Source organism: Diabrotica undecimpunctata, chromosome 2, assembly GCF_040954645.1.
Source record: "Diabrotica undecimpunctata isolate CICGRU chromosome 2, icDiaUnde3, whole genome shotgun sequence".
Taxonomy (NCBI): Eukaryota; Metazoa; Arthropoda; class Insecta; order Coleoptera; family Chrysomelidae; genus Diabrotica; species Diabrotica undecimpunctata.
In genome coordinates this window covers 111,159,227-111,186,707 of record NC_092804.1, presented here as the reverse complement: position 1 = coordinate 111,186,707, position 27,481 = coordinate 111,159,227, and the positions used below count along the sequence as shown (strand labels likewise).

Below are 27,481 nucleotides of genomic sequence, written 5' to 3'. Positions count from 1 at the left end.
ATTTAGCAAAGTTACCAGTGACTTAACTTTGTACAGTCTGTCTTCTGCTTGACATAAATCATTATTTGCGAAGTGCCACATACGCAACAAAATACCAAATCTATTTCAAGACATAACCTGCAGCTTTTGACCAGTATAAATTCGAATTTCTCCAATGTATAATCAGCCAGTTTAGGTTTATGGTCCAGACCCATCCAAATCAGTACCCTCAAAAAGCAATACATTTCAGTCATGTCTGTTTCTCTCCATTTAGCAATCTTGAAGATGGACCGATGGTTTCTTCATCGATGTTATTCATAATCACCTGATTTGCGTTTGGTTTGTTCTACAATAATGCTGATAATTTCTTCGTCTACAAAAAGTCTGAAGTAGGCGTTCTTCTTCATTTTTCATGTTTAGGACCTCTTCTGTTAATCCTATATTTTCCTCAAAATTAAAATTTCTCATATCGCCAAATACTAATCCCCAATCAGCTCCTGTATTTTCTTCTTTCCCTAAAGAATCTTGATTGTCTGACTCATCGCTATCTGAAATAAAAAAAAAAAACAAAATGTAACAGCATGTCAATAGAATATATAAATTTGCATTCAAATGTAATCGTACATAACATCTTGTTGTCATTCGCACATAAACATGACCTTATTGCCCTTGCAATTTTCTACACTCTCTCGCAAGCTCATTGGGATATAATAAAATAATTACAACATGATATATGTACTTATAACATAAATAACTATTATTTCATTGGCAAATATGTATAAGTAAATAAACTATCAGTTACGGCCCTATATTTATTTATTGATCTTTATTCAAACTTACCCTTAGTCGTTATCCGAGGTCTTTTAGTTGTTATGTCACTGCTATTCCGTGAACTCTCTGTTTCGTAGTCAAGATCTTCTTCAGACTCATTCTCGAATGGATCATCATTATCATTACTCATATCTGATATTTCATCCCATAATGCATGAAGCCGGACCTGTTCTCTCTCATATGATGACATTTTATACACTTATACAAGAAAAAGTACCTTTAGGAATAAATGAACTGCACGATGCAACGTTTAGAGTTGAACTAACAAATACAAGCCAACGTCACGCTACCGTTTTAGACAATATACGACAAGTCTAGACCGTGTATCCGTACTTATACACGCGGCGTAGAATAAAAAAATGCTTTTATAAACTACAAAAAATATAACTAAATTATTTAAGCAATGTAGCTAAGGCATATTGATAAACAATTTTAAATACATTTTCATAAAAAAATTAGTGTGGCGCACAGGACCCTTATGGTGAATTTGGTGTGGCAGTCAAAGTGTTAAAAATGCCACCAGTGCCAAATAAAAAAAGAAAAGTTTAACATACGCATATGACTATTTCGTTGCTCTGTTAAATCACAATCACAAGTAAAAATCACAATGAATAAAAAATCACGATCACAGTTATACCTGTGATTGCAGAATCACAGTTTAGCCCATCACTAGTAGGTTTTAGTATTTAGTTAAAATTATTATGATAAAGAATTTTATAAAAAATAATAAAAACAATTTTCTCAGGTGAAATTCCTGTCTGTAAGTTTTGGATAATACAAATCATAAAACATTCAACACCGTAGTTTATTTCCTATTAGGTGCTTGATTGATTGTGAAATAGTTTTAAAATAAACCATACAGAATAAATAAACAGTATCTAACTAACATCATTTATCACATAAACGCTTTACTTCCTACTCTATGGGAGTCCCAGGGCGTGTGCCCAATATGTAATACACAATATTCTTCAATTTATACCGTGAATAATTGATTCTTATTATTATAAGAATATCACAACAATTGCAAATATGTAATACTTACCTTTCGCTGGTAAACAAATATATCTTCAACCAACACTTTCAACTTTTAAACAACTTAAAAATCTTATCCACTCTATTTCTCGTTGGGTCGTTGGATTAGTAACAGTAACCAATAATCACAACAGAGATACCGCGTTTGAGTGAAATAAGATCGAAAATCGCATACCGATATCCCGACCCGGCATCTAGGGACACGTCAGTCCTATTCGATTTTCTAGATATCATTATTTTATCGATATCATTCTACATTTTAATCGATTTCGTGAATCATTTACTCGATTAATTATATCGAAATATAAAGGATTATGTAACTCCTCGTACAAAATTAAAAACTCAGATTAACACGGTATTATTATATTTATATTATAAATAGTAGATATCCGGATTACATCACACAATTCAAAATTCTACAGCACTACAACGGAGTCAAATCAATGTTCATAAAAAATAGGGGAGGTGCACATGACATACACTGTCATACTCATACTGTCAACATCGTGCACATTATAAACAAACATTAAAAAAGTGCAAGTTCTATAATATTTATTATATAAAGTTATAAAAACATCTATTAAAAACCAGTATTTTCTGATAAAAGTTCTACCTCATTTTTTACATACAATATTTGGGCAATATTTCTATTACGCTATTTTTTCCTACTTTAATCATTCAGGAAACAATTTTTTTATTGTGAATAATTGTTATGACACTACTTTCCTGGTAAAATGTTTAGAAGAAAACAACCTAATAAGGCTAAACTCGAACATAAATTATATTTGGTAAGTTTTTAAAATATACATTTACTCTCATTCAACTACTCATTCAAAATAAACAATGCAGAATATAAGTAATTCATTAATGCCTTGATATTGTTAAATAATACTTAAAATTCTTGTTTACCAATGTTAAATATTAGTATATTTTGAGCAATGAGTAGAGCTATCATGTCCTTATTTACTATAAACTACTATATATGCATGATTAATGGGAAATACCCATGATCCATATCAAAACAAACTTTTGTTTGTATTGGATGGAGTACACTGTACACCCTATAATACTATAACATATAATATATAGAATACATAAATATAATACTATAACACATAATACATAGAATAACCCAAAAAATCTTGCCATATCTAAATAAATCTTATATTTTCTCTTCTTGTACTGAACAGTGGTGGCCCTTTACTGCAAAATTTTGTTGATCTGTACAATATGGGGTAATGATAAAAAAATTTCTACTTTTTACTGTTTTAGAAAGCTTTGAGCAATGGCACTTGATGCATTGTTCAGGAGAATTTTTAAAAAAGTGGGAATTTCATTTTTCTAAAAAAGCCTAATTTGATAATTTGCAATAGGGTCAGTCAGGGTAATTGGAAACACCATTTGAAATTTCATGATGTCTAAGTATTTAAAAATATACTGTTTCATATTTTAATAAAATAAAAGCTGTTGGCTATTTTACGAAAAGTTTACGGTAGAATGTGGATAAATTTCTGTAAGAAATGTATCTAAGTGTTGCTACGCCACTGGTAGCAATTAACTTACAATTCATAACTTCTACCTAGGTAAATTCTCATGAAAGTCGAAAATGTATTTAAAAGATATGTTTACCTGTAGATTAACTTTCTCCGGCCACTTCCAAAAATTTCTCTGTTAGAAAAGAATTCAAAAGGTTGGTTTTTACCTACCTCTGTATAGAAATATCGAAGTTGTCCCCCGCCGCTCGAAAACCCGTGCAATACTCAGGTATTGTAAATCGGAATTTTAAGTCAGTATAATATTGTACCCCAGCTTATCTGATTGCTCACATATTAGTTAGTTTTTAGTTTTGAATTCGATATAATTCGACGCATTTTTGGTTTACGTGTTTTTAGACTATTGCGTAATCAGTATCAAATTGTATCCCAGCTGAGCTGGTCGCTTCTTGTTTTTATCAAGTTATAAACTTAACTCTTCAGCTTGATCTAATAAATCTTTTAATTTTTTATAAGTTCCTAATAAACTATCATACTTTAATTGTATTAGCTGTTTATTATTCAAATCATATGAATTCAAAAAGCTTTCAATATGGGTCAATTGAGATTTAAAACCCCCAATTTGCTTGGTTAAATTCTGAGAAGTCATTTCAGCAACTTTTACAAAACAGTACAATTGACAACAATAAGATGATTGAATCTTTTGAGTATAAAATTTTCTATGAAATATTTTAAATAATAAATTTAACACTACCGATACCTAACAATGTCTGGAGACCTTCTTGGGATTCATTTCGGTGATAAACAACTTTGACTAGATTGGACTTAAATTTTATTTTTTGCGAAAGTTTTCTAATAAAAGCGAGATATCACTTGCAGATAATTTGGTACAACTGGTTTCTCATCTGTCTCGAAGTGACCAACAAAAATGGTAGAATTAAACGGACATTTGTTCAACAAATTAGGATGGCGATATTGCTACCATTTAGAGAGTACTAAGTCTTGTAATTACTTCCAATCCGAAGGACCACCCACTGGCGTGGGAAATAAGAACACAACAGTTCAAACAATACGTAATTTAATAATTGAATGTTACTACAACTAAGTTAATATCTAGCCAAAGTTTTAGCGCAAGTTCTTTATTGAAATAGCCCCGATCACTGTCTATACACTGGTCCATGACACACTACAAACACAAGCACTGATACAGATTAAATATTACTACTAACTATCACTTCAACTAAGGATGTTTTCTTATATATGAATAAACTTGATAACTATAAAAATTTGAAAATGATCAAAATTTTTATAATGAATATAAAAAAGTTATTGAAGAATATCTAACGCTAAAACACGCAAAAGTTATACCTTTAAACTTGTATGATAATATCACTAACGAATTAAAATACTTTATACCACATCATGCAGTGATTAGAGAACAGGCAACATCCACGAAACTACGTGTCGTATATGACTTTTCTGCCAAATCTACTTCGGGATATTCGCTGAATGATCTTACACTAAAGGGTTATCAAGTACAGGATAATTTATTTGATATTCTTTGCCGGTTTAGGACATTTATATTTATTTTGACTGCAGATATAAAGATGATGTATAGAGAAATTGAAATTTCGCCCAAACACCGCTATTTACAAAATATATTGTGGAGAGACTCACCCTCTGAGGATTTTAAATGCATTGAATTGTCCCGTCTCAGTTTTGGACAAAATTGTTCTCCATTTTTAACCACCCGCGTCCTTAAAGATATTGCACAAAATAACCCTAAATTTCCATTAGCAGCTAGCGCTTTGTTATCCCAAACATATATGGACGATATCTTAGGTGGAACCGATCAATTTTCTGAGCTTGAAGGTCTTTATGGAGAATTGAATCAAATATTGAACCAGCATGGTTTCGCTTTACATAAATGGTCTTCTAATTCGCCCCGCTTTTTAAATAAGATTTCTGATCAAAACGCTTTAGAACTGGATTTGAATCTTCATGATACACCTTGCAAAATTTTGGGTTTAAAATGGGATTCAAAATCGGATCATTTAAAAATTGATGTAAATAACGCCACTGAAGGTCGCGGCATATTATCGTGCACGTATAGTTTAAGGCACGTAGCGTTTCCACTCCAGCAATTGGGCTGCGCGTTCACATTTTCATACATAGAACATTTCAGTTTGATTCAGTGAAGATATGATCTTGCTTTTCTCGACAAAAATTATGTGAAATTGCTCTTCTACTTAACGATGAAGAATGAAAAACAGTGTTAAAAAGAAGGTTTGAAGTACATCCAATGCTAAGAGAAAGGAAGAAGGAATGTGAATACTAGACTTTATACAGAGAATTAATTGATGACGATGAAAAATATTATGGATATTTTAGAATGAATATAATTCAGTTTAAATATGTTTTAAATTTAATTTCACCTTCAGTTAAAAACCAAAATACTACATTTAACGAAGCCATACATATCAAACCAAAAAGTGTTTTTAAAAAGAAAAGGTATCACTTCCGTATTTTCACCAATTATGAATATTTAGATGTTTCCTTATTGTATTGAGTACAAAAAGGAGACAGCTCCGGAACTGCCTGGTTTTTGTACTGAATAAATAATTCATATTTTAGCCGCTTCGATGCAGCACTTACAAAATGTGGAAGACTTCGCCATGGCCTCAATGCTACGATGCCGCGTTTAGTAGGTTGTTATTCGTCTTTAATTTACGTCGGTATTGTCTCATTTTATGATATTTTAAGACTGTTAAATAACGGCAAAATGTCGGGTAGTAACAGCTCAGGCGAATAATTTGACGATCCGGACAGAGATCCCAGGTGACCCCGTACCTAGTCATATACGATTTTCTGTAGTGTTGAAATTTAATTACTCGCACAAAGTTATTCTGAAAGTGTTGCCGTAGAACAGAAACAAACAGTTGTAAAAGAAACAATCGTCAAGAAGCGAGCAAGAGATGAAAGTAAGTGGAATTGCTAAGAAAAGGAAAGCTGAAAGGAAAGCTGAAATTGGATAGAGTTAGAATGTCGCGCGCTTTCTACACTGTAGGTGTAGATTTTGCAGGTCCTCTGTTTATTAGGGATTCTAGATTAAGAAAGGCGCAAACACTTTCACAAATATAACATTTTTATTGATTTTTTTGTTTTTGTTTATTTATTTACAGATATACCATTTTTACAAAAGAATAGTGTCAACCTGTATGAAGCACGAGTTGTGTTAAAAAAATACAAACCAAAATTAGAATTAAACTAAACTAAGAACTTAGATACTCAGCACCTTAACTGATTTCTTAAATATGTTGTAGATATTTCAAAAAATTCTAAGCTACTGCTGTGCTCATTAAAAGTTTTTAAAATTCTTGTAATGAGTTCAGTTTCACCATAGTTTGTAGTAATTAGTAGTTAATTAAGTATTAAAAGTATATTATTATATGTGTATTACTGCCTAATAAAATCAATTTTGTAAGCTCACACCCTCAAAAATTTATTTTGAACTCTCTCAGCACTGTAGATATCAACATTATAATATGAAAGAGGCCAAAGAACAGAACCATTCTCCAAAACTGATTGAACTTAAAATTAAGTATAACATTTTTAAAATTTGTTCTGAAAACTGATTACTATTTCTAAAAATAAATACCAACATATTTAAAGCTTTAGTTGAAGTTTCATTAATATGATATTTAAAACTTAATTTAGAATTAAAATGTATATCCAAATCTTTAATATTATTAAGTTGCTTTAAAGGTACATTCATGGGTTCTGGCAAAGGGGTGCAATTGTACCCCTTATCTGGAATGAAAGTACATAGTTATACATGTAAGTTCTATATTTTATATTGGTCAATAGCATGTAGATGAAAATACACCTCCCTGAAAATAATCCTGATGGCCTCCCATGGGTACATTGTTTATATAATAATAATACTTTACAGTCTCCCTTGGCCTGCCAAAAGTAATTTTAAAACATTTTTTTATACTTAAGTATAGCATATTTACCTCACACCGACCAGCTAAGCATTTAAGATCATTTTGTAACAAAGATGCCTCAACTAAGTTACTAAAAATTCGAAATGGTTGTTAACAAGTACATATTAGAAACTTCTTTTAATGACTGATAAATATATTAAATAAGAAAGACCCAATATGAGACCCCTGAGGAAATCCTGAGGTCACAGATACTCTTTGAGATAAACAATTTTTATATTTTACGAGCTGATTGCTTTTGTAAATGTGTGGCTGATTGGCTGCTTTCATTATATACCTTTAATTATTAACACATTTATTTAATTGGCAAAATTTGGGTATTTTTTATGGTATACCGACAAAAGGACGCGGAAAAAAGGACACGCGAAAAAAGGACGCGTGGAAAAAAGGACGCGTGGAAAAAAGGACGCATATTATTAATGAAATACTATAAATAGTTTATTTTAATTGACAATAGCAATTACCCCCGTTTATCCCCTATATATAATTACAGAAAATGATTCTACCTAACCTAAAATCGGTTACGGTAAAAGTAAAAAGTGAAGAATATTTATATGAAAAAAACTTGCCTTCACACTTTATCCAGGCTTAGGACTGGCAGCAGAAGCTGGCGTGTTTACAAGTTTTTTTTTTTATTTTTTGCTTTTTTGGAATTTTTTTGTCATTTTATTTTTGATATTAATTTTTTTTGTATTTTTTTATGTTTGCAACTGAAAATTGTGAGCAATGCCTCTCAAATATTCTAAAGTTGGCCTGTCAGCATAATCGGCAACAATAGCCCTTATCCTGTTTGATGTATCTTGATATTTTCTTTTGCGTGGAGGTACATTGCCCGAAATGTACTGCTCTATTTTCAAAACATTTAAATCATATTCTTTTTTTAGAGAATTAATAAATTTCCAAATATTCGGATGTGCACTATTGAGAAGAGAAGAAAAGCTGTTGTGCCATCCTTCGACAGCATTATTAGTTCGAGGTATATCTTGGTCTGCCAAATCGTAACAATTCCATACATTTGCTGGAAAAAGGGGTTGTCTTCGATTTCCTCTTCTAGCTAATCTCCCTATCCAAGTGTCTTCAAAGTAATTAATCAGCGGCACTAGTAGTTCTTCATTTTGTGTATAAAAATCGCTATTGAGCAACTCCTCGTACACTCTGACTACATGGTTGTCTGGAACAAACGCAAGAGCTGTCAATTGTCTTAGGTGAAGGGCGAAGTCAGGATTCTCAATATATCTACGTTGCAATCCGGCACTTTGAATATGGCGCCACATACACTGCGAGAAATGAAAAAAACATCCGCGGATTCTCACATTTGGGAACTCAGTTTGTGCAGCATTCATTTCCGCTCTTTCAAAGTCCATCATTATTATTAGAGGGCGCAAGGCCGGATTCAACACCTTTAGTTGCTGAAAAACACGTGTATAAGTCTCTTGTGTTTTGTTCGTTAGAAGTGCAAATACAGTCGGGATTACATTACTGTATCGCACTCCATGAATTGTGTATATTTGAGAAAACAATGGTGGTGCTGAGTTAAATGTTCCATCGGCATACCAATGATCGCATTGTTCCATAAATCTTAAATTTCTTTGTGTTGAAAATAACAAAATACGTTCTTCTTCTGGCCCGCTATCAAATAATAGAAATAGCTCACCGCCTGTAGTTGTTTTATATTCTTCAGGAAGCACAAGTTCTTCTAAATTTCTCGGATTTGCGGGCGTACCTCCTAGCTCGTTCCGAACTCTTTGCACAGTTTTTTTTAACGACGACACTGATGGAAGTTGTGCCGTAGCAGCTAACGAAAGTCCTTGAGAAATTTCACTTACTACACCTTGGGTGGAGTGTTCCAGTTGTTGTGCAACTTCTTTCATCCGGTTACAAGCTTCTTTTGCTTCAATCTTTGCCGTGTCTGCAACCTGATTATGTTCTGTGGATTTTGTAATTTCATCCACAACGGTATGCACTCTTCCTGTACATTTGCACTTATTATAAGTAGCACACTTCCAAATTGTCTTTTCACCAATCACTCGCTCTTTTTTATGGAGAAATCCATTATAAAGTAACAAGTTGTTGCCTTTTTGGCTTTTCACAAACGCTAACACCATCGTAACAGACTGATATCAATTTGTAAAATGTTTTCTTGTTAAGAACAGAATAAATTACCTACCGCGACAAGTTTCCCCTATATAAACAATTTGGTTAATGATGTTTTGTTATATCGGACCTTTTGTAATATTCATTTCTTAAAAACAATTATCAAACAATTAGAAAGTTTTATTTTCTTACTAATCGTTTCTATTTACATTCTTAACATTACCTGCGGAATTTACCAACCTTCCGGTTCGCGTTAAACCCTCATTAGACCCCTTACTGGGCTGGTACTTGGGTTTTTCTAATCCCATACATAATTCTGATAATATGGAATCTAACCTGTTTCAATACCAGAAATCTTGAATCAACATTATATTAGTATTTATTATTTTACTTAAGATATTTTAGTCCTAAGCCTCGATAAAATGTGAGGGCAAGTTTTTTTCATATAATTATTTTTCACTTTTTACTCTTACCGTAACCGATTTTAGGTTAGGTAGAATCATTTTCTGTAATAACATATGGGGATAAAAAGGGGGTAATGGCTAATGTCAATTAAAATAAACTATTTATAGTAATTCATTAATAATATGCGTCCTTTTTTCCACGCGTCCTTTTTTCGCGTTGTTTTCCGCGTCCTTTTGTCGTAGATTCATTTTTTATAATCTTTTTTTAGGTGCGAATTTGAGGTAAAATAAACGTGTATGTTAGTAGATTTACCTGTTCAGCTAATTTTCTAAACTGTGCGGTTTTGCGATAAATGTTGAACAGCTAAGTTGTATTAATAATTTGATAACTCATATGTCAACTTATGAATTTTATTACTAAATTCAATAAATTTTTCATACATTTTCCATTTCTTTGGTGTTAAGTACTGCTTTCTTGCATCGTCTATACTTTTGCATTCCTGCAAGCTTGCCTTATGCTATGATCAGAAATTAACATGTGTTACCCAGAAGTAGAAGGCCCATCAAAATATATAATAATGGAATATTATTACAATTAAGAATCTAAGACATATTTTTATATATTATCATGCATGTCAACAAATTTCCTTTTACTTGGAATTTCTTCCATTGTAGCTTCATTCTGACAATCTGAAACTTAAAAATAAACTCGGAATGACCCTTCGTTTAATTCCTGTTTTTCGGACTTCAAATTTTATCTATGAGTTTAAAATTTATGTAATCTACCCTTTTTAATAACTTTTAACCATCCACAAAAACTATCCATTTGATTTCTCGGATTTGGAAAACAATATCGACTGTTTGTATGTTCGGTACAACCAGGAACACAGTAATCTTGTTTTTTTTATTGTATTTTATTACATTTTAACAATGTTAAACGACTGTTTTTTCTAGTACTTTTAAAATCTGATATGATTACAGTGTGGATATGATGTAACTTGCAATGACTTGTCCAAGCGAGACTAGTATCGCCATCTTGTAATTGGGCCTTGCATACGACAGTACATTCAACCAACTTACACCTCTAAACGATTAACGGAATTTGCAGAAAACTTTTCGTTGTAGTAAAAGGCACGGTATACTGCACTGGTGTTCTCCATAATGTTTAACACTTTGCTAAATTTTAGGTATAAAATAAATATATGTGTTATTAGCCTCTTGTTCATAGTTTTGCATATTTTTTACATTCTTTATTAATAAATAGTATTCTTGCATAATGTTATTTAGCCTAAATTTCTTTCACCTACCTGTTTAATAATTTTTTTCTGAAACAAATACTACCGTGCTAAGGATAATTTATATTCAAAGTAGATATACAAAGTACTAAAGTATCACTTTTAATTTTTGTTAAAAAATATTTCGGAGTAAACTAGAACATTTTGTCAATTTAAATAGTGGTGGTTAGATTGTCCATACGCCTGTTAGGGTGTACCGTTTTGAGACGTCTTCGATTACGGGTTAAAGTTAGGGTTTTGGTAAATATATGTAACTTTTTATTTTCAAATGAAAATACTTTTACTAAAAATAAAAGAATTGTGGGAAACATTTTAATTTGTTTATGTACAGTTTCCAACCATTTCTAAACTTGTTATCAAACATAATTAAATTACAATCGGCATTCCTAATGATCATTAGGCTAATTTGCTTAATGTGTTTGGGATCTTTGTAAGCGGTTATATTATATTTTACCTCTCAAGCACAACAGTTAGAAAGTTTCTGTCATCTTAATCTAAACTCAGTACATTGTAATACAAACGTGTAGTTTCAAGTGACCATCATGCCTATACCCTGACCGCTTAAAAGATGGAATCCAAGGTCGCATGATCACTCAATGAAAGCATCGACAGGCGGTCAAAACTGGACCTTCTGAGAAACTGTTTACACCGTCATTATTTGTATCATGATACTATAACTTAAATGTTTTATGTATCATGATTTGTGTTTCACTTCCGCTGGCTGATGAATTTTGTTGGAAGTGCTAAAAATTGTTTGTAGAGTTCACGCGTACGTATATTAATTTGTATTAATTATTGTGTGAGTTAGGTTTATTTACGATTTTATTAATTGTGTGTTCTGTTTATTAAATATGGATGTAAACACTCTTTCATCTCCAAGAAAAAGATCAAAAGATCAAAAAATATTTTAGCAATGAGGTGGAAACACACGTGATTTATATACGCTGACAACAATTGGCGATGACAAACTTACATCAACAAATAATAATCGTGGAGAACCGTGATCAAAACCTGATTCTATCATGAATTATACGCAAAATATACGAATGGTAGATAAAGCGGACATACAAATATCTGCAGTTCTTGAAGTCTTTACAACAGAACGACCTGGAAGACAATGCAGTGAAATGTCTGATTGCCATGTATGTGCAAATACACAACTTAGACAACAAAAGCTCACAGCTGTAGTAACTGGATGTCCAGAATGCAAAGTGCCCATCTGTATACGGGATTGTTACAAAAGTTATCATTCCAGGAAAAATATTACAATAGGTAATATTATTTGTTATTAAAATGATTGTAATATTCCTGATATTATTTTATTTATATTACATATATATATATATATATATATATATATATATATATATATATATATATATATATATATATATATATATATATTATATATATTATATGTATATATTATTATGTATTAATTATAATTATTGTAATATTTTTGACATTTACTTTTACAATTATTAATTTCTTTACTAAATTTAAATTTTACTATAATATTCATCCAAACAAAAACGCGTTTTTTAATCATTTAAATCATATACTTCTTTGTCAACCGATTCTTGCGAATAAAGATATTCTATTCTATTCAAACGAATCGCATTCCATTACATTTATAAAGCTAATTTATCTCTTAATTTAATTTAAAGTTTACTTTTGACATATTTATATAAACTTTTTTATTTGTCCACCCTATAAAAATTTAAATTTAGAATTTTAATCTACACGGAAAAGCCAATAAAATGTTTAAATTTAATGTAAATCAATAACCTGTAAAAAACGGTATAAAATTATTATAGCGAGAGTGTTAATTCGTTTTTGTTGAGCGGTGAAAACGTGGGAAAAGTGATATTATAGTGAGAGGAATATTTAAGAGTGCGTGCCATTCACGTGATCATTCCATCTTTTCAGCGACTCAACTATAGACGTAAGTTGGATGTTGATGAATTAATTGTAAATTTGCATAAATACTTTACCGTGGAAAGACACAATGGTGTACCTTTAAAGTCATTATTATGTATAAATCATCGCGTTTGTGACGCACTCGTGATAAGTGAACGTAAGCTAAAAACTATAATGAAGACTGTCAGAGATTCTCAAGACGATCTTACTGTGTCTGAGTATCACGAAGACAAGAGAACAACTCGTAATTATTCTAGGACCATTGACTTACCTGATGAAGAAAAATCTCAAATTGGCAATATTTTGTATCGAATGCGTAAAAACAATCACAATCTAAACTGACACAATGTCAGTTTAGATATTTTACTGGCCAAAATAAGAGAAAGGCAAGTTTCTGAAATTAAGAGGACTAGCCTTTGGAAAGCGTTGAGAGATTTATGATTTAAATTCAAATAAGAAAATAATACGTTACTTTTATGAGAAAAGAGAAATGTAGTTCACAAAAAAATTAAATTTTTGAGAGAATATAGTAGACTTAAATCTGAAAATGCAACATTTGTTTACTTAGATGAGACATGGATATTTGCAAAGGGTGGAATTAAAAGAGTTTGGGAAGACGACAGCATAAAATCAGTAAAAGACACAGATAGCGAAGGCAAAAGAAGGCTTTATAGAAAACGCAGATTTGATTTTTTTTTTCAAAATCAAAATCTGCTGATTACCATGAAAATATGAATGCAGATATGTTTGAGTCCTAGTCTGAGTGAACCATCAGTTATAGTTTTAGATAATGGTAAGGTATGCACCTTACCATTCGGAGATTTTGGAGAAACAACCAAAACAGTCGTGGAACGTACCGAACATAAAAAATTGGTTAGTTAAAAATAATATCAATTTTCCGGAATACGCCTTCAAATCAGAGTTACTGGAAATTTCGAAACATAATGAAAAAGCAACAGTTTATATAGTTTATATAATTGTATCATGTTATGGACATCAAGTACTACGGTTACCGCCGCGCCGTATCACTGCCAGTTTAATCCCATCGAACACATCTGGGGTATATGTAAAACGTATTATGATAATCACGTTGAATGCAGTGGATAATCACGTTGAATGCAGTGGTAAAACTGGAACTCCAGAAATATGGGCCAAAACTGTAAATAAATGTGAAAAATTAATAGAAGAGTGGTGGATCCGGGAAAATAAAATTAGTGAAATTATACAGTGATTATAGAATTACATAGTGAAGTGAATTACGCTAGTGAATTTAGTGACGATGATAATGATTTTTAAATTTAAATAATCAGTAAGTATACTAGTATACTTACTAAGTATCATACTTTAAAATTCCATTTGAATTTTTGCTCCAGTGCAGTTCAACGTTCCTTTTACTACAACGGAAGGTTTTCTGCGAATTCCATTAATCGTTTAGAGGTGTAAGTTGGTTGAATGTACTTTACTCTCCCTATTTTTGCTATACTAGTTACTTTGCTATATGGAATATGATATATTCCTAGTTCAAGCATAGCCAATTTTATACAAACAAGTGATGTGTCAGTATCATCTATTTGGACTGTTTTTGTTTTTCTAATTTCTTTTATTTTTATTTTTGAGATCATTTTGTGGTTCCTGCAGCTTGTATGTATACTCTTTCCAAAGTCAATTTACCATCGTCGGTTTTTTAATCTCATTGAGGCCAATGCCGACCATTGGTGTGGAAATGAAGAAAAGAGCCAATTCATCAAATGTATATTTCGAGAAAGATCATACTGTTCCAGAAATGAACATATTGTTTTTAAAATATAAAATAAAAATGAATTTCTTTACACTTTTCTTAGTGTAGAATAAGTAAAATATTCACTATATCAAGTTTGCTCGGGACACCCGACTCATTGGCGCCTCAATATCTTAAATAGTTTTCACACCTAAATAAAAGAGGGGTAATGTTCACTTTTACGCATCAAGTAGTATTTTATCAGTTAGTTCTCATACACAGCCCTTAAGGCATGTGAAATTTTAAACTCTCAATTCATGTATAAAATATTTCTCTACGCCGAGATCGGGCATTTTTCTCATAAATAACGGTTTTCTCTTTCACGTGATATAAAGAAAGAATTATTTGACATTGTATAGTACGCTACGGCCGTGTTTGGGCCTCTCTACTCTAAAAATATTTAATTATAAGTCGATAAACTTAAAGTGATTTTATTTCTCTGGAGCTATATTTGCTCACATTAACAATCCTTATTTTTCAACGGTCACTGAAGAACCAAACCTATGGAGATACATCCACTCACAAGTCCTTTGAAGTAAGGCTTGGAATCAAAAGATTTCCAACCCTCGAGTGTAGGTAGCCAGTTATAAGGCTCCCACACATACCATTGTTAAGTTTTGTTAATTTTTGTTTTAAATTTAAAAAGAAAACCGATTTTTGTATATCTGTATATTTTTCATCAGTTTGAAAATTGTCAAATAACAAATTAATTCTTTTAAATTAAAAGTTGTTAATTTTGGTTATTGATAAGAATATTTGACTCATTATTTAGCTTGCACATAACTGATAATATTTTTATTAAAATTATCTGTAAATAATGCTCATTCTGTCAGACAATCTCAAAATATTATCTGTCCAGCAAGGACCACGAGGAGGTATGAGCCTTCCTAGGAAATGAAGGGGGCGTGTATGTTAGTAAGAATATACAGTTACTTTTTTTGCATTTTGTTTAAAAAAAAATTTTGTTTTTGTTTTTATTTATTTTTTGCTTCTTTTCTGACTATATAATAATGAACACTAGAAATATGCAGGAAACAAAAAACAAGTTTTGAAGATACATCAGGATATTTGTAAAGTAAATTGATTAGAATGACTAACAAGAATTGTCAGAGTCTTCTGAAGTAAAATCGTTCCCAGGTTGGATAACTAATGGTGGTGCTATTGGCGGTAAAACAGGATATTTGCTTACAATTTTATAACATGAGATTCGCAATTTTACTATTCGCTTCGTGCATAACCATGGTAAGGGTACCTTGAAACGATGCCAGCGTGCGTAGCGGCGAAATATGACAAAATTTGACCTATCTTTTTACGCATAAATTTTATCAAAAATGGGTGCAAATCATGTTGCGTATTTAATTGTGCTAATAATAGCAAACATAGTGAGGGTAGTTTTTATAGGTTTCCAAAGATTACATATAAATTAGATAAAAGAAAAAGATGGATTCTTGCTATTAATTTTTATGCAATTGAAATAGGAAAAATTTAAATAATTTACCTTAAATGATATTTCATTAGGCTTCAAGCTAACTGCAGCCTGATGACTTTAGCTTTTATATCATAACCTTTACTATTATCGTTTTTAATTACATTCTCTTCCATATGAAAAACTTGATTTGCCAGTACTAGATTTTTCCCTTACTTTTCCGTTTGGGGTTGAAAAGATAAAGTAGCAGGAATTTTTAGAAACCCAGTTTTTAATACTACATTAATTTTGTACATAAACTGAAAAATATAATTTAAAAAACTAATTATTAATAATTGTCAATTTCGTATGTATTTAATATATGTTTAACCTCAAATTGAGAGGTCCAAAACTGTCAGATGAAAACGGTAGGTGTCGCGTCAGTCACGCACTAAGCGAATAAACGCCACTAATTACCTCTCTAATATTCTCAAGGACCACTGAGCTTATAGTTGGTGACTGATTATATTTTCGTAATCGGTTTTTTTACGGTACCTAAATCATTTCAATTGGTTTAAAAATGCAGTAGTATTGGGGTAATCGCAAAGGGTATAACCGTACCTGATGCAAATGGTGTCAATGGCGTATTCGTTTCTAAAATTCCAATTTTTATCATTATAGTTAATTCCTTCTTTACTGGAACTTTTTTAGGAACAGTGATATTTTTAATCTCCATAAATTTTAAAATGTCATCCTTTTTCGTGTTATTATTAGGTATTTTATTTAATATCCGGGAATGATAAGACGCATTGTATATAACAATTACTGAATTCGGCGGAATATTAGACAAGAGCTGTATGACAAACCACTTTTCAAATAAATCGACTCTCATATCTTCGTGATAATCGGCAGAAGACTTTGTTATATTTTTGGCCGACAATAGCAATGCATTAGATACAAAACCGTCTTTGCTTCCGACATGAAGAATAATAACTCGTTTTTCTCTTTAACTCGGTGAATTTAAAGCACATTGTGTTGTCAACCCAGCCGTACGTGGCCGTACTTCACAACATCATGCGTATCGAACCAGGTTTCGTCTAAATAAATTATATTTCTGTTTGAATTGCGATATTCTTTTATTGGTCACAAATAATCTCGTCGGAGTTTAACGATACGCCGACATTCCATTATTACCATTCCATTATCTAGTTTCTTATATTTAGATCCACAACTCAACAAAACCTTGTTCAGTGTGACTAAAGATGCATAATTATATTCAGGAAAATCTCTAAAATTTTTACGAATCAGTTCTAAAGTAGGCACTCTATTTTCTTTGTAAAAGCTATAAAATGTTCGTTGAATAACTTCTTTTGCAGCAGTGTCAACCTTACCTAATTTTTTGGTCTCTTTATTTTTAAGGAATGATCTGTAACAGTTACTAATTTAACAATTGTATATATCGTCTTATACCCGATTTTTGTTAATTCATGAATTTTCGAAACAATTACATTATCAGTCATTTCAGTATTTTCTTTTTTCAAACTTTGATTCTTATTTATATGTGTAAATATTTGTTTTTTAATTCGAGGTTGTCATTAATATTATTGTCATTTATTGAGAGTATCATTGGTATTTCCGAGGTTTCCGACGATCATGCATCTTGATCACTCGCCATAGTATTATATATAATTAATTAAAAAAGAGAAATCAAACGATTTCTACCTGTCGAAACCGAATTCAAATTTTTACCACTGCGCTTCCTAAAACTTGCGAAGCAAACAGCTTGATGAATTACTCGGCAAGGGAATCTAAAATTTCATTCCACATGCCGTTCATCATGGTCAAAATTCGTAGTGAATTCAGTTTCTGGTACTCCAACCGAAGTAAAGTAATAAAACATAATGACGGTATTAGATTTTTGTTTTGATACAGGGCAGCGACAGCCGCTTATACGTATTTCGATCTCTTTAGGTCTCCTCAGAGCGGTATAGCCACTACTCTGAACCAAAACAAAAATAAGATTAATGAAGACTCCATTAAAATATTAAGTACCTACCTACCTTAGTTAATTAAGATTATTTTTTAAGAATATTTTCATATTATCTTTCTAAGAGTGACTTAACTAACAATTGAATACTAGAGAGAACATTTTCATAATATATAAACTGAGGAATTTTAGGAAATATATTTGACAACTTTGATTCGAAAGCCGGTCTCTTTGATAGCATTTAGAAGACGTGTTTATGTTGGTAAATTGCCCTTGGAAAGAGTATACCAGATACCAGGCCACTGGTATTGTAGGTACCGGAACACTCCCACTATAATTCTAGTATAGAGACATTTCGAAAACTGTAAAGCTCAAAATAGATCAGAAAATAAAAACTTATTAAGGCCAGTCATAATTGAATTTATCCATTATATAAAAAAGTTCTACAATATAACAGAATAAATAAACTAATTATATATTTATTATTTTTGTTCTAGGCTAGAGAAAATCCAGAACCAGTGTTTGATCTTTCAGAGTGTGACATACACAATGTCCCCAGTGGTATTTATTCACTCTGCAGGGTGTTTTTAAAAGAATCGCTAAGATTAGAAAATAATAGCTTGTCTTCTCTAAATGGGGGAGGAAGTTTAAAAGATCTCTATGTGTTGAAGATATTAAATTTGAATAATAATTTATTTAGCCATCTACCTGATGATATTGGCTTACTTACAAACTTAGAGGTATGTATAGGTTTTTTGATTTAAAATTTATGCTTGAATAGAACTGAAAATGTAGAACTAAGAAAATATGTCAAGCTTTTAAATCTTTGACAGCCTTTAACAAGTTAAGCTACTTTTTGAAAAAACAAAATATATCCCAAAATCTTAAATTTAGATTATTTTAGATACTGTATACTTCATGTTTTCTCAATATCATAATCATAATCACAAATGTACAAAAATGAAATGCAAATATTATATATAAAATTTATGATCCAAGATTAATTGATTAGAATTAGCAAGGTTACAAAAATAAGAGACATTAGTTACAGAGAAACTGCTAACACTTAAATAGAAATTTGCTGGATATATGATTGTACAAAATGATAAGATATACAATAAGCGATAGAGTTCTATAAAATAACCTAGGACAAAAAAATTATTGGTTGTTGAATTTGAATATTTATTATTTGTATGATATATTACAATAATGTAGGTATATTAACCAAACAATTTACGTTTTTTATATAAAGTTCAAGAATAACTGAATAAACTCCACTTGCGAGCAAAAAAATCGACTCAAAGGTAAAATAAGTTATATTTTTTTACTAGGCTGTTTGGTCAGTGAATATCCACATACATGTAAAATTAAAAGTAAAATATTGTAAACAAAAGTATTTTTGTTGCAATGACACCGATATTTATAAAGTTAGTAAGTAAAGAACATAAGAAAGAGAGAAGATTTCTACATAAGAAAACATATAAAACTTAATATTGTATATAAGAAAACATGTTATGAATGAAAGTCATTATGTAATGAATGTAAAAGTAAATTAACATAAAAAATCAAAATTAATACTGAGTATTTCCTTCTCTGAGTTGTATTACACTTTCCATGCGATCTCGTAAGTCTTTATTAAGTTTCTGACTGATTCCTGGGTAATCGCTTCCCACTCTTCGTTTAATGCAGTTTTCAGATCTGCCACTGTCGCTGGTGCTGGATTACGGACTCGAACCGTGCATTTAAGTTAGGCATATGTAGCCGGCGTAAGGAACAACATGGTCTTGGAGAATATCCGTAATGTAACGATCTGCTATCAAACCCTCTCCGCGACCACCACCGGGCACGAACACAAGCTCTGATTTTCCTTCTAAATATATACCACTTCAAAACATACACGAACCACCTCCGTAGCTTACTGTTTCGGCACTGTAGCATTGGACAAATCGTTCTCCGGGCCTCCGATAGACGCGTCGTCTTCTGTCATTTTTATACAAGCACATTCGACTCTTATCAGAGAATAAAACTCTGCAAGATCTCATTTGAAGTGTTCTCGGACAAACTGAAGTCGAGCTTGTTTCTGACTAATTTGGGGCCTGTGTTAGCTCATCTGGGAGTCAAAGTGGCAGTCTTAAGTCTTCTTCTAACTGTCCACTGAATAACGGTGACACCTCTTATATACCTCAAGGATTGTTGAAGCTTAACTCCTGTCGCATGCCGATTCCGCAAGGCACTCATGACAATAAATCGACCGTCCTTCTCTATCGTTAGGTCTCCGGTCTACCGGTCTCCTGGTATTGACGGTAAGCCCTTGAGACTGCAGACTGTATCCATTTGTAAAATATTCACTTAATACACTTTTTAGAGGTCTACATTGCGTAGAGCATGCTTGTTAGAATGTTTATTGCATTCCATGTGTCATACAGAAGCAGGGAAATTTTACAACACATTACCAGTTTGCAAAAAAGAATTCTTTTTTAGAAGCTCTATAATGGACAATATTTTTTTGCATTAATTGTTTTATTTCAAAGTTAGACAACATAAAATTACTAAGTATAAACTATAATTCATCGAGTGAGCCGATTTTTTTGCTCGCAAGTGTATATTTAGTTAGTCCATTTATTATGGTATTTGGTTCAGATCTGAATATCTTCAAGAAACACACAGAAGATATCAATTATATGGACCGGAAATAAACATCAGAAACGACCTAACTGTTAAAGTTATAAAAACCATCAAAAATAAAAGAGCCTATGGATCAGAAGGAATCACCGCAGAACTTTTGAAAAATGCAACATCAACGCTTGTTAATCTGCTGACAGAACTTTTTAATATATACCTAAACGGAGATAATATACCTGAAAGCTGGAATGAAGGATCGATTACACCGATCCATAAAAAGGAGATAAGGCAGACTGCAAAAACTACCGCTGCATCTCAGTTACCAGCACTCTCAGTAGATTGTATGGAAAAGTCATGAACACCTAGTCGAAAACAAATATGAACCACTTGAGCTGGAGCAGCAAGCAGGATTTCGAGCGGGACGATCTTACATCGGCCACGTCTGCCCTTTAACCCAACTGAATGAAAAAAGAATGGCTGGTTATAGACCAACTCATCTATTATTTGTGGATTTGACGAAAGCTTAGACTATGTCAAGTACTGTGTTACGATAAATATACTGGCCTAACTTTTATGACTAATTATTCTGTTTTATTGTAGAAATTTCGGTGGAAGTCTAGAACCAAAATTATGGTGAATGAGCCGGCCAAGCTTCTCGATCTTTCGATGCTGTTCTAGTATATCAGGATTTCGTATATAAATACAACATTTTTATATGGAGGGCAGTTAATTCGGACGACGCGCTCGCGATAAAATGTTACGTTCGCTTTTTAATAAATTATGTATGTTTAGTGAAAATAAATAAATATCAGTTATTGTGCTTTTTAATGAATTAAGATAAGAACAAGACATTATAAATTAAAAACTTAACAATTAATAAATTCACAACAAATGGTGTCAGAGTGAGATCGAACATAAATTAGACTTATAATAATAATACAAGTGAATATAAAATAAATTGTGAAAATGGCTACGATTTATGAGCTGACAGTGACTAATTTAAGAAGACATCTTGAAGACAGAGAATTAGCTTCTACCGGAAAAAAGGCTGAGTTAGTCCAACGACTAAAGAACGCTTTGCTAGAAGAAGGACTAGATCCAGAGATTTATATATTTGAAGACAAACATGATGCTGTCCTCTCGTCGATTTCGAAAGTTTCCGGCGACATCGCATCATTAGAGAACAAAGTTTCCGACGATATTTCGAAAGTGTCTTCTGATGTAGCCAAAGTTTCCGGCGACATCGCATCATTGGAGAACAAAGTATCCGGCGACATCGCTTCTTTAGAAAGCAAAGTTTCTAACGAGATTTCTTCTCTGGAAAGCAAAGTTTCTGCTAACATCTCTAAAGTCACTTCTGAAATATCTGCTCTTGACGATAGAGTGTCTTCGCTAAAAAACCAAGTTGCTGCCGATAAGTTGGCCTTCGAAGAAAAGATTAAAGAGATGGAAAGGAAGATGGAAGAAACAGGGACAGCAGAGAGAGGTAACAATCCGATTACAGTGGAGATAAAAGAAGACGAGACGAAATTTAAGTTGGAGACACGGCCGAAATTTGAAGGAAGTGGAGGTTCTATTCATGTTAAAGTCCCAACTTTTGACGGAAAATCATCATGGAACAACTACATGAAACAGTTCGAATCAGCCGCAAGAGCAAATGGATGGTCTGAAAAAGAAAAGGCGGTAAACCTGACTATCGCTCTTCGAGGAGATGCCTTAGATGTGCTTCAGACCATAGCAGTAGAGGAGACCGATGATTTCGAACAACTGAAGAAGAGGTTAAATATGCGATATGGCCACGAACATTTGGAGCATGTATATCAGTCGCAGCTTAAAAATCGTAGACAGAAGAAAGATGAGGCTCTTCAAGAATATGAGGTAGATATTGCCAGATTAGTACGATATGCTTATCCAACAGCTCCCGAAGACATGATGGAAAAATTGGCCGTTCAAACGTTTATTGATGGTCTTCGTGATCATGAAATGCAGAGAACACTACGATTAGCTCGTCACAAGACGCTGGTTGATGTCTTATCCGCCGCCCTCGAATACGAGTCAGCTACGCAGGCCTCTGGAGGATACAGTAAAGTTAGGACTGTAAAAGAGGAAGGAGATGAAGATAAACTTGACCAGCTCGTTAATATGATGAAAATTATTACATGCAAGAAAACGAAGACCATAAAATCAAGAAACTCACCATCAGGAAAATCAGAACGAGTTGGCTTTAGGGGAGCAGCTTCGACCCGGAACTTTTCCAAAGACCCTCTTATACTAATAGCTTCTTTGAAATGTCGTGAAGATAGTGTATATGTAGATGGAGAAATAAATGGTAAAAGACATACGTTGTTGGTGGATACCGGAGCGACCAGAACCATTATACGTCCAACAGTTATAAACAGCCGAAAGAAACTGTTACCAACGAGGTTGCGACTTCGGACCGCTACAGGTGAAAATGCCAACATTCATGGAGAAATCCAGGTACAATTGGGAATTGGAGCAGAAAAGTTTGTCCATACTGTTATAGTTGCTGACATCGAAGAGGATGTTATATTAGGAATGGACGTAATGAATATGCATGGATTCCAATTGGATTTTAAGAATAAGGTAATCAAAGTTGGCAACGAGGAGGTATTTCTCCATCCACATAATGACAACACTGTGCAAGCAGCCATTATAGAAGATACAGTCGTGCCTGCGAGAAGCGAAACGATCATAGTAGCGCGACTACAGGGAATTGTAGACGAAGGGAGACCTGTTATGATGGAGCCTTGGAACCACGACGATGAGGTTGGCCGTGGAATCATCATTGGAAAGGAATTGGTGACTTCGGCTAAAGAAATTCCTGTGAGACTTATCAATGTCAACGACTACCCAGTGACCATAAAGAAAGAGACAAAAGTAGGAACTTGTGTACCTGTGACATCCATAATTCGTCAGGCGACAACATCTGATAATTCCAACGACAAATTCGACCAAATGGTTGCAGTTGCAGGACAGTCTCTAAATCAGATGGAGAAAAGGAAATTAAGGGAATTTCTTCGGCAGTATCGTGATATTTTCGTACCGAAAGGAGGAAAGACGGGAAGAACTACCGTTGTTAAGCATAAAATTGATACTGGTAATGCTAAGCCAATTCGTCAAACAGCTCGACGATTACCACAGGCGAAGAGAGAGGAAGCTGAAACGATTGTTCAGGAAATGAAGAAAGACGGGGTGATAGAACCTTCTACGAGTCCATGGGTCTCTCCGGTGGTCCTGGTTAAGAAGAAAGACGGAACGACGAGGTTCTGTGTGGATTACCGTTTGCTGAACAACGTTACCAAGAAAGATAGTTATCCTCTGCCTCGGATCGATGACACATTGGACACATTGGCTGGAAGTAAATTGTTTTCTACTTTAGATTTGAAGTCTGGATACTGGCAGGTAGAAATGGACCCAGTCGATAAAGAAAAGACAGCCTTCACCACAGGATCTGGATTGTGGCAATTCAACGTTATGCCATTTGGACTTTGTAATGCTCCTGCGACATTTGAGAGGCTTATGGAAAATGTGTTGAGAGGGTTATCTTGGAAAACATGCCTGGTTTATTTAGATGACATAATCGTCTTGGGGGAGACATTCGAAGATCATTTGAGGAATTTAGAAAACGTTTTTAATCGACTTAAAGCTGCCCAATTGATGCTAAACCCCAAGAAGTGCCAGCTATTTCAAGGTAAAGTCAATTATCTGGGTCATATAGTCAGTAAAGAAGGAGTGGCCGTGGATAAGGGAAAAATCGATTCCATTAAGGAATGGCCAAAACCAACTGACAAACATCAAGTGAGAAGTTTTCTTGGACTATGTACTTACTACCGGAGGTTTATTAAGAAGTTTGCAGATATCGCTAAGCCATTAACGCGACTTACAGAGGAAGCAAGAGAATACCGCTGGGATATAGACTGCCAAAATGCCTTTGAAACGTTGAAAAAGCATTTAATAACAGCACCAATTTTGGGGTGTCCACTGCCAGAAGGAGAGTTCATCTTAGATACGGATGCAAGTAATGTGGGAATTGGAGGAGTGCTGTCTCAGATTCAAGGAGGACAGGAACGAGTCCTCGGATATTTTAGTAAAGTTCTTTCAAAACCTGAGCGGAATTATTGCGTCACGAGAAGAGAACTTCTAGCAGTAGTTAAATCAGTAGAGCACTTCTATCAATACCTCTATGGAAGGAAGTTTTTAATCCGAACCGACCATGCCGCCCTTAAGTGGTTGATGCAGTTTAAGAATCCAGAGGGTCAGATAGCCAGGTGGATCGAACGACTCCAAGAATACGATTTTAAGATTGAGCACCGAGCCGGAGTTAGCCACAGAAATGCTGATTCTCTTTCCAGAAGGCCATGCCCCGCAGAGTGTTCCCACTGCAACAAAACGGAATCCAAGGAAGCAGCAGTGCTAAGAACGACGATTGTCAACGACGACTGGACGCCTACTAAGATAAGGGAAGAACAAGAGAGAGATCCAGTTATACAGAAAATCCGAAAATGGAAAGAGGAAAACCGTCGACCACCTTGGCAGGAAATATCAAACCTATGCTCAGTAGTTAAGACGTATTGGGCCCAGTGGGACTCATTTATCATCGAAGATGGCTTGCTTAAACGAGTCCTGGAAAATGATGACGGTTCAGAGAAGAGAAGACAGTTGGTGATCCCAAAGAGCAGAATAGCCGAAGTACTTCGTCAGTTACACGACAGTCCATCGGGAGGGCATTTTGGTGTAAGGAAAACCCTTCAGCGAATTCGGGAACGGTTTTATTGGATGAACAGTTCCGACGATGTAAAAGACTGGTGTAAGAAATGTACTATTTGTGCCACGAGTAACGGGCCTTACCGAAAAAGGAGAGCTCCTATGAGACAATATAATGTTGGAAGCCCGTTTGAAAGAATAGCTTTGGACATCGCTGGGCCATTTCCAGAAAGTGAAAATGGAGGCAAGTACATGCTGGTAGTAATGGATTACTTCAGTAAGTGGGTCGAGATTTACGCACTTCCAGACCAGAAGGCCGCCACCGTTGCAGATAAGTTGATCCAAGAATATATCAGCCGATTTGGAGTGCCTTTGGAGATCCATAGTGACCAAGGCAGGAACTTCGAAAGTGATCTATTCCAAGGAATATGTGATAGACTAGGCATGAAGAAAACAAGAACTACCGCGTATCATCCGCAATCGGATGGTATGGTAGAACGAATGAATAGGACAGTTGGCAAGTATTTGACAAAGATGGTGTCCGATCATCAGCGAGACTGGGACCAATACCTTCCGTTCTTCACAATGGCCTACAGATCTGCTGTTAACGAATCAACGGGCCAGACACCAGCCAGAGTCCTATTCGGACGCGAAATGCGACTACCTTGTGATCTAGAATTTGGGTGTCGACCTGGAGAAGATGTAGCAGGTGAAGATTATGTGATCGAATTACGAAGAAGAATGGACGATGTACATGAGTTGGTCCGTTCCCACCTTCAGATTGCTAGCGACCGAATGAAGAAACGGTACGATACACAAGCCGAAAAGGGTTGCTTTAAGAAGAACGACAAAGTATGGCTGTATAATCCCAAGAAGCGAAAAGGTTGTTCTCCCAAATTGCAGCAGTTTTGGGAAGGTCCATACCTCATCATGGAGAAGATCAACGATGTCATCTACCGAATAAGCAAGATTCCGAGGGGAAAGCCGATGATAGTACACCATAACCGGTTGGCATCTTTCGAAGGTGACCACGACGTAGATGAAGAAGTGGAAGTAAACCAAGTCCAAGATGTGTCTGACCTCACGTTTGAGGAATTCATGGGTGCCTATGGAGGTACCGGTAAAGCGAGACATGGTGTTACCACTGAAGAAAAGCAAGATCTACTCGCGCTCCCCGATGACTACTCGCTGGCCCTTACCATCCCGGCCAGTATCAAAGACGCACCAGGGTTGGCATCCGTCTTTCGAAGGAAGTTTGGTCGAGTTGCAGAACTTCAATGCCAAGTGCCAGCTCCCGGTAAAACCTTGAAACTCCAAGATGCATCACGTTACCTTTTCTACCTGGTAACAAAAGACACTGCCCGTGACCAACCTACCTACCGAGATGTATGGGAAGCCTTACTTCAATTGAGAGGGCACGTACTAGAGTCCGACGTGCAAAAGTTAGCCATGCCAAAGTTGGAGTGCCGCCAATTAGATTGGAGGGTTATCCGAAATATGGTGGAGGAGATCTTTAAAGACACCGAAGTCCAGGTGTTAGTCTGTTGCAATCCGCATAGTTACTGGTGCGGAGAGAAAACCGTCCCTTGTCATTTTTATACAACTGGAAGTTGTAAAAGAGGGTCCAGTTGCCGATACCAGCATACAGTTCCGGTTCCAGTCCCGACAAGGTTCCAGGAGGAACCATCTTTTAAGAGGGGGGCAATGTTACGATAAATATACTGGCCTAACTTTTATGACTAATTATTCTGTTTTATTGTAGAAATTTCGGTGGAAGTCTAGAACCAAAATTATGGTGAATGAGCCGGCCAAGCTTCTCGATCTTTCGATGCTGTTCTAGTATATCAGGATTTCGTATATAAATACAACATTTTTATATGGAGGGCAGTTAATTCGGACGACGCGCTCGCGAT

The 27,481-nt window shown here is 34.1% G+C and overlaps 2 protein-coding genes across 4 annotated transcripts in view; one reads left to right on the top strand and one right to left on the bottom strand.

Moving 5' to 3' along the window:
* The window catches only part of LOC140434779 (cyclic GMP-AMP synthase-like receptor), a 168,029-nt gene extending 166,024 nt beyond the window's left edge, over positions 1-2,005 (bottom strand). The window contains exon 1 of the mRNA XM_072523285.1: positions 1,853-2,005. The gene's annotated coding sequence lies outside the window, so the exon portion shown is untranslated. The remainder of the gene's footprint in view (positions 1-1,852) is intronic.
* A 151-nt stretch (positions 2,006-2,156) lies between these two features.
* The window catches only part of LOC140434778 (E3 ubiquitin-protein ligase LRSAM1-like), a 79,070-nt gene continuing 53,745 nt past the window's right edge, over positions 2,157-27,481 (top strand). The window contains exons 1-2 of one of the 3 annotated variants that reach the window (XM_072523284.1): positions 2,157-2,630; positions 18,719-18,961. In XM_072523284.1, the coding sequence (XP_072379385.1) occupies positions 2,577-2,630; positions 18,719-18,961 (297 nt within the window). In that variant the 5' untranslated portion in view covers positions 2,157-2,576. The remainder of the gene's footprint in view (positions 2,631-18,718; positions 18,962-27,481) is intronic. The other 2 variants (XM_072523282.1, XM_072523283.1) reach the window with 2 other exon arrangements.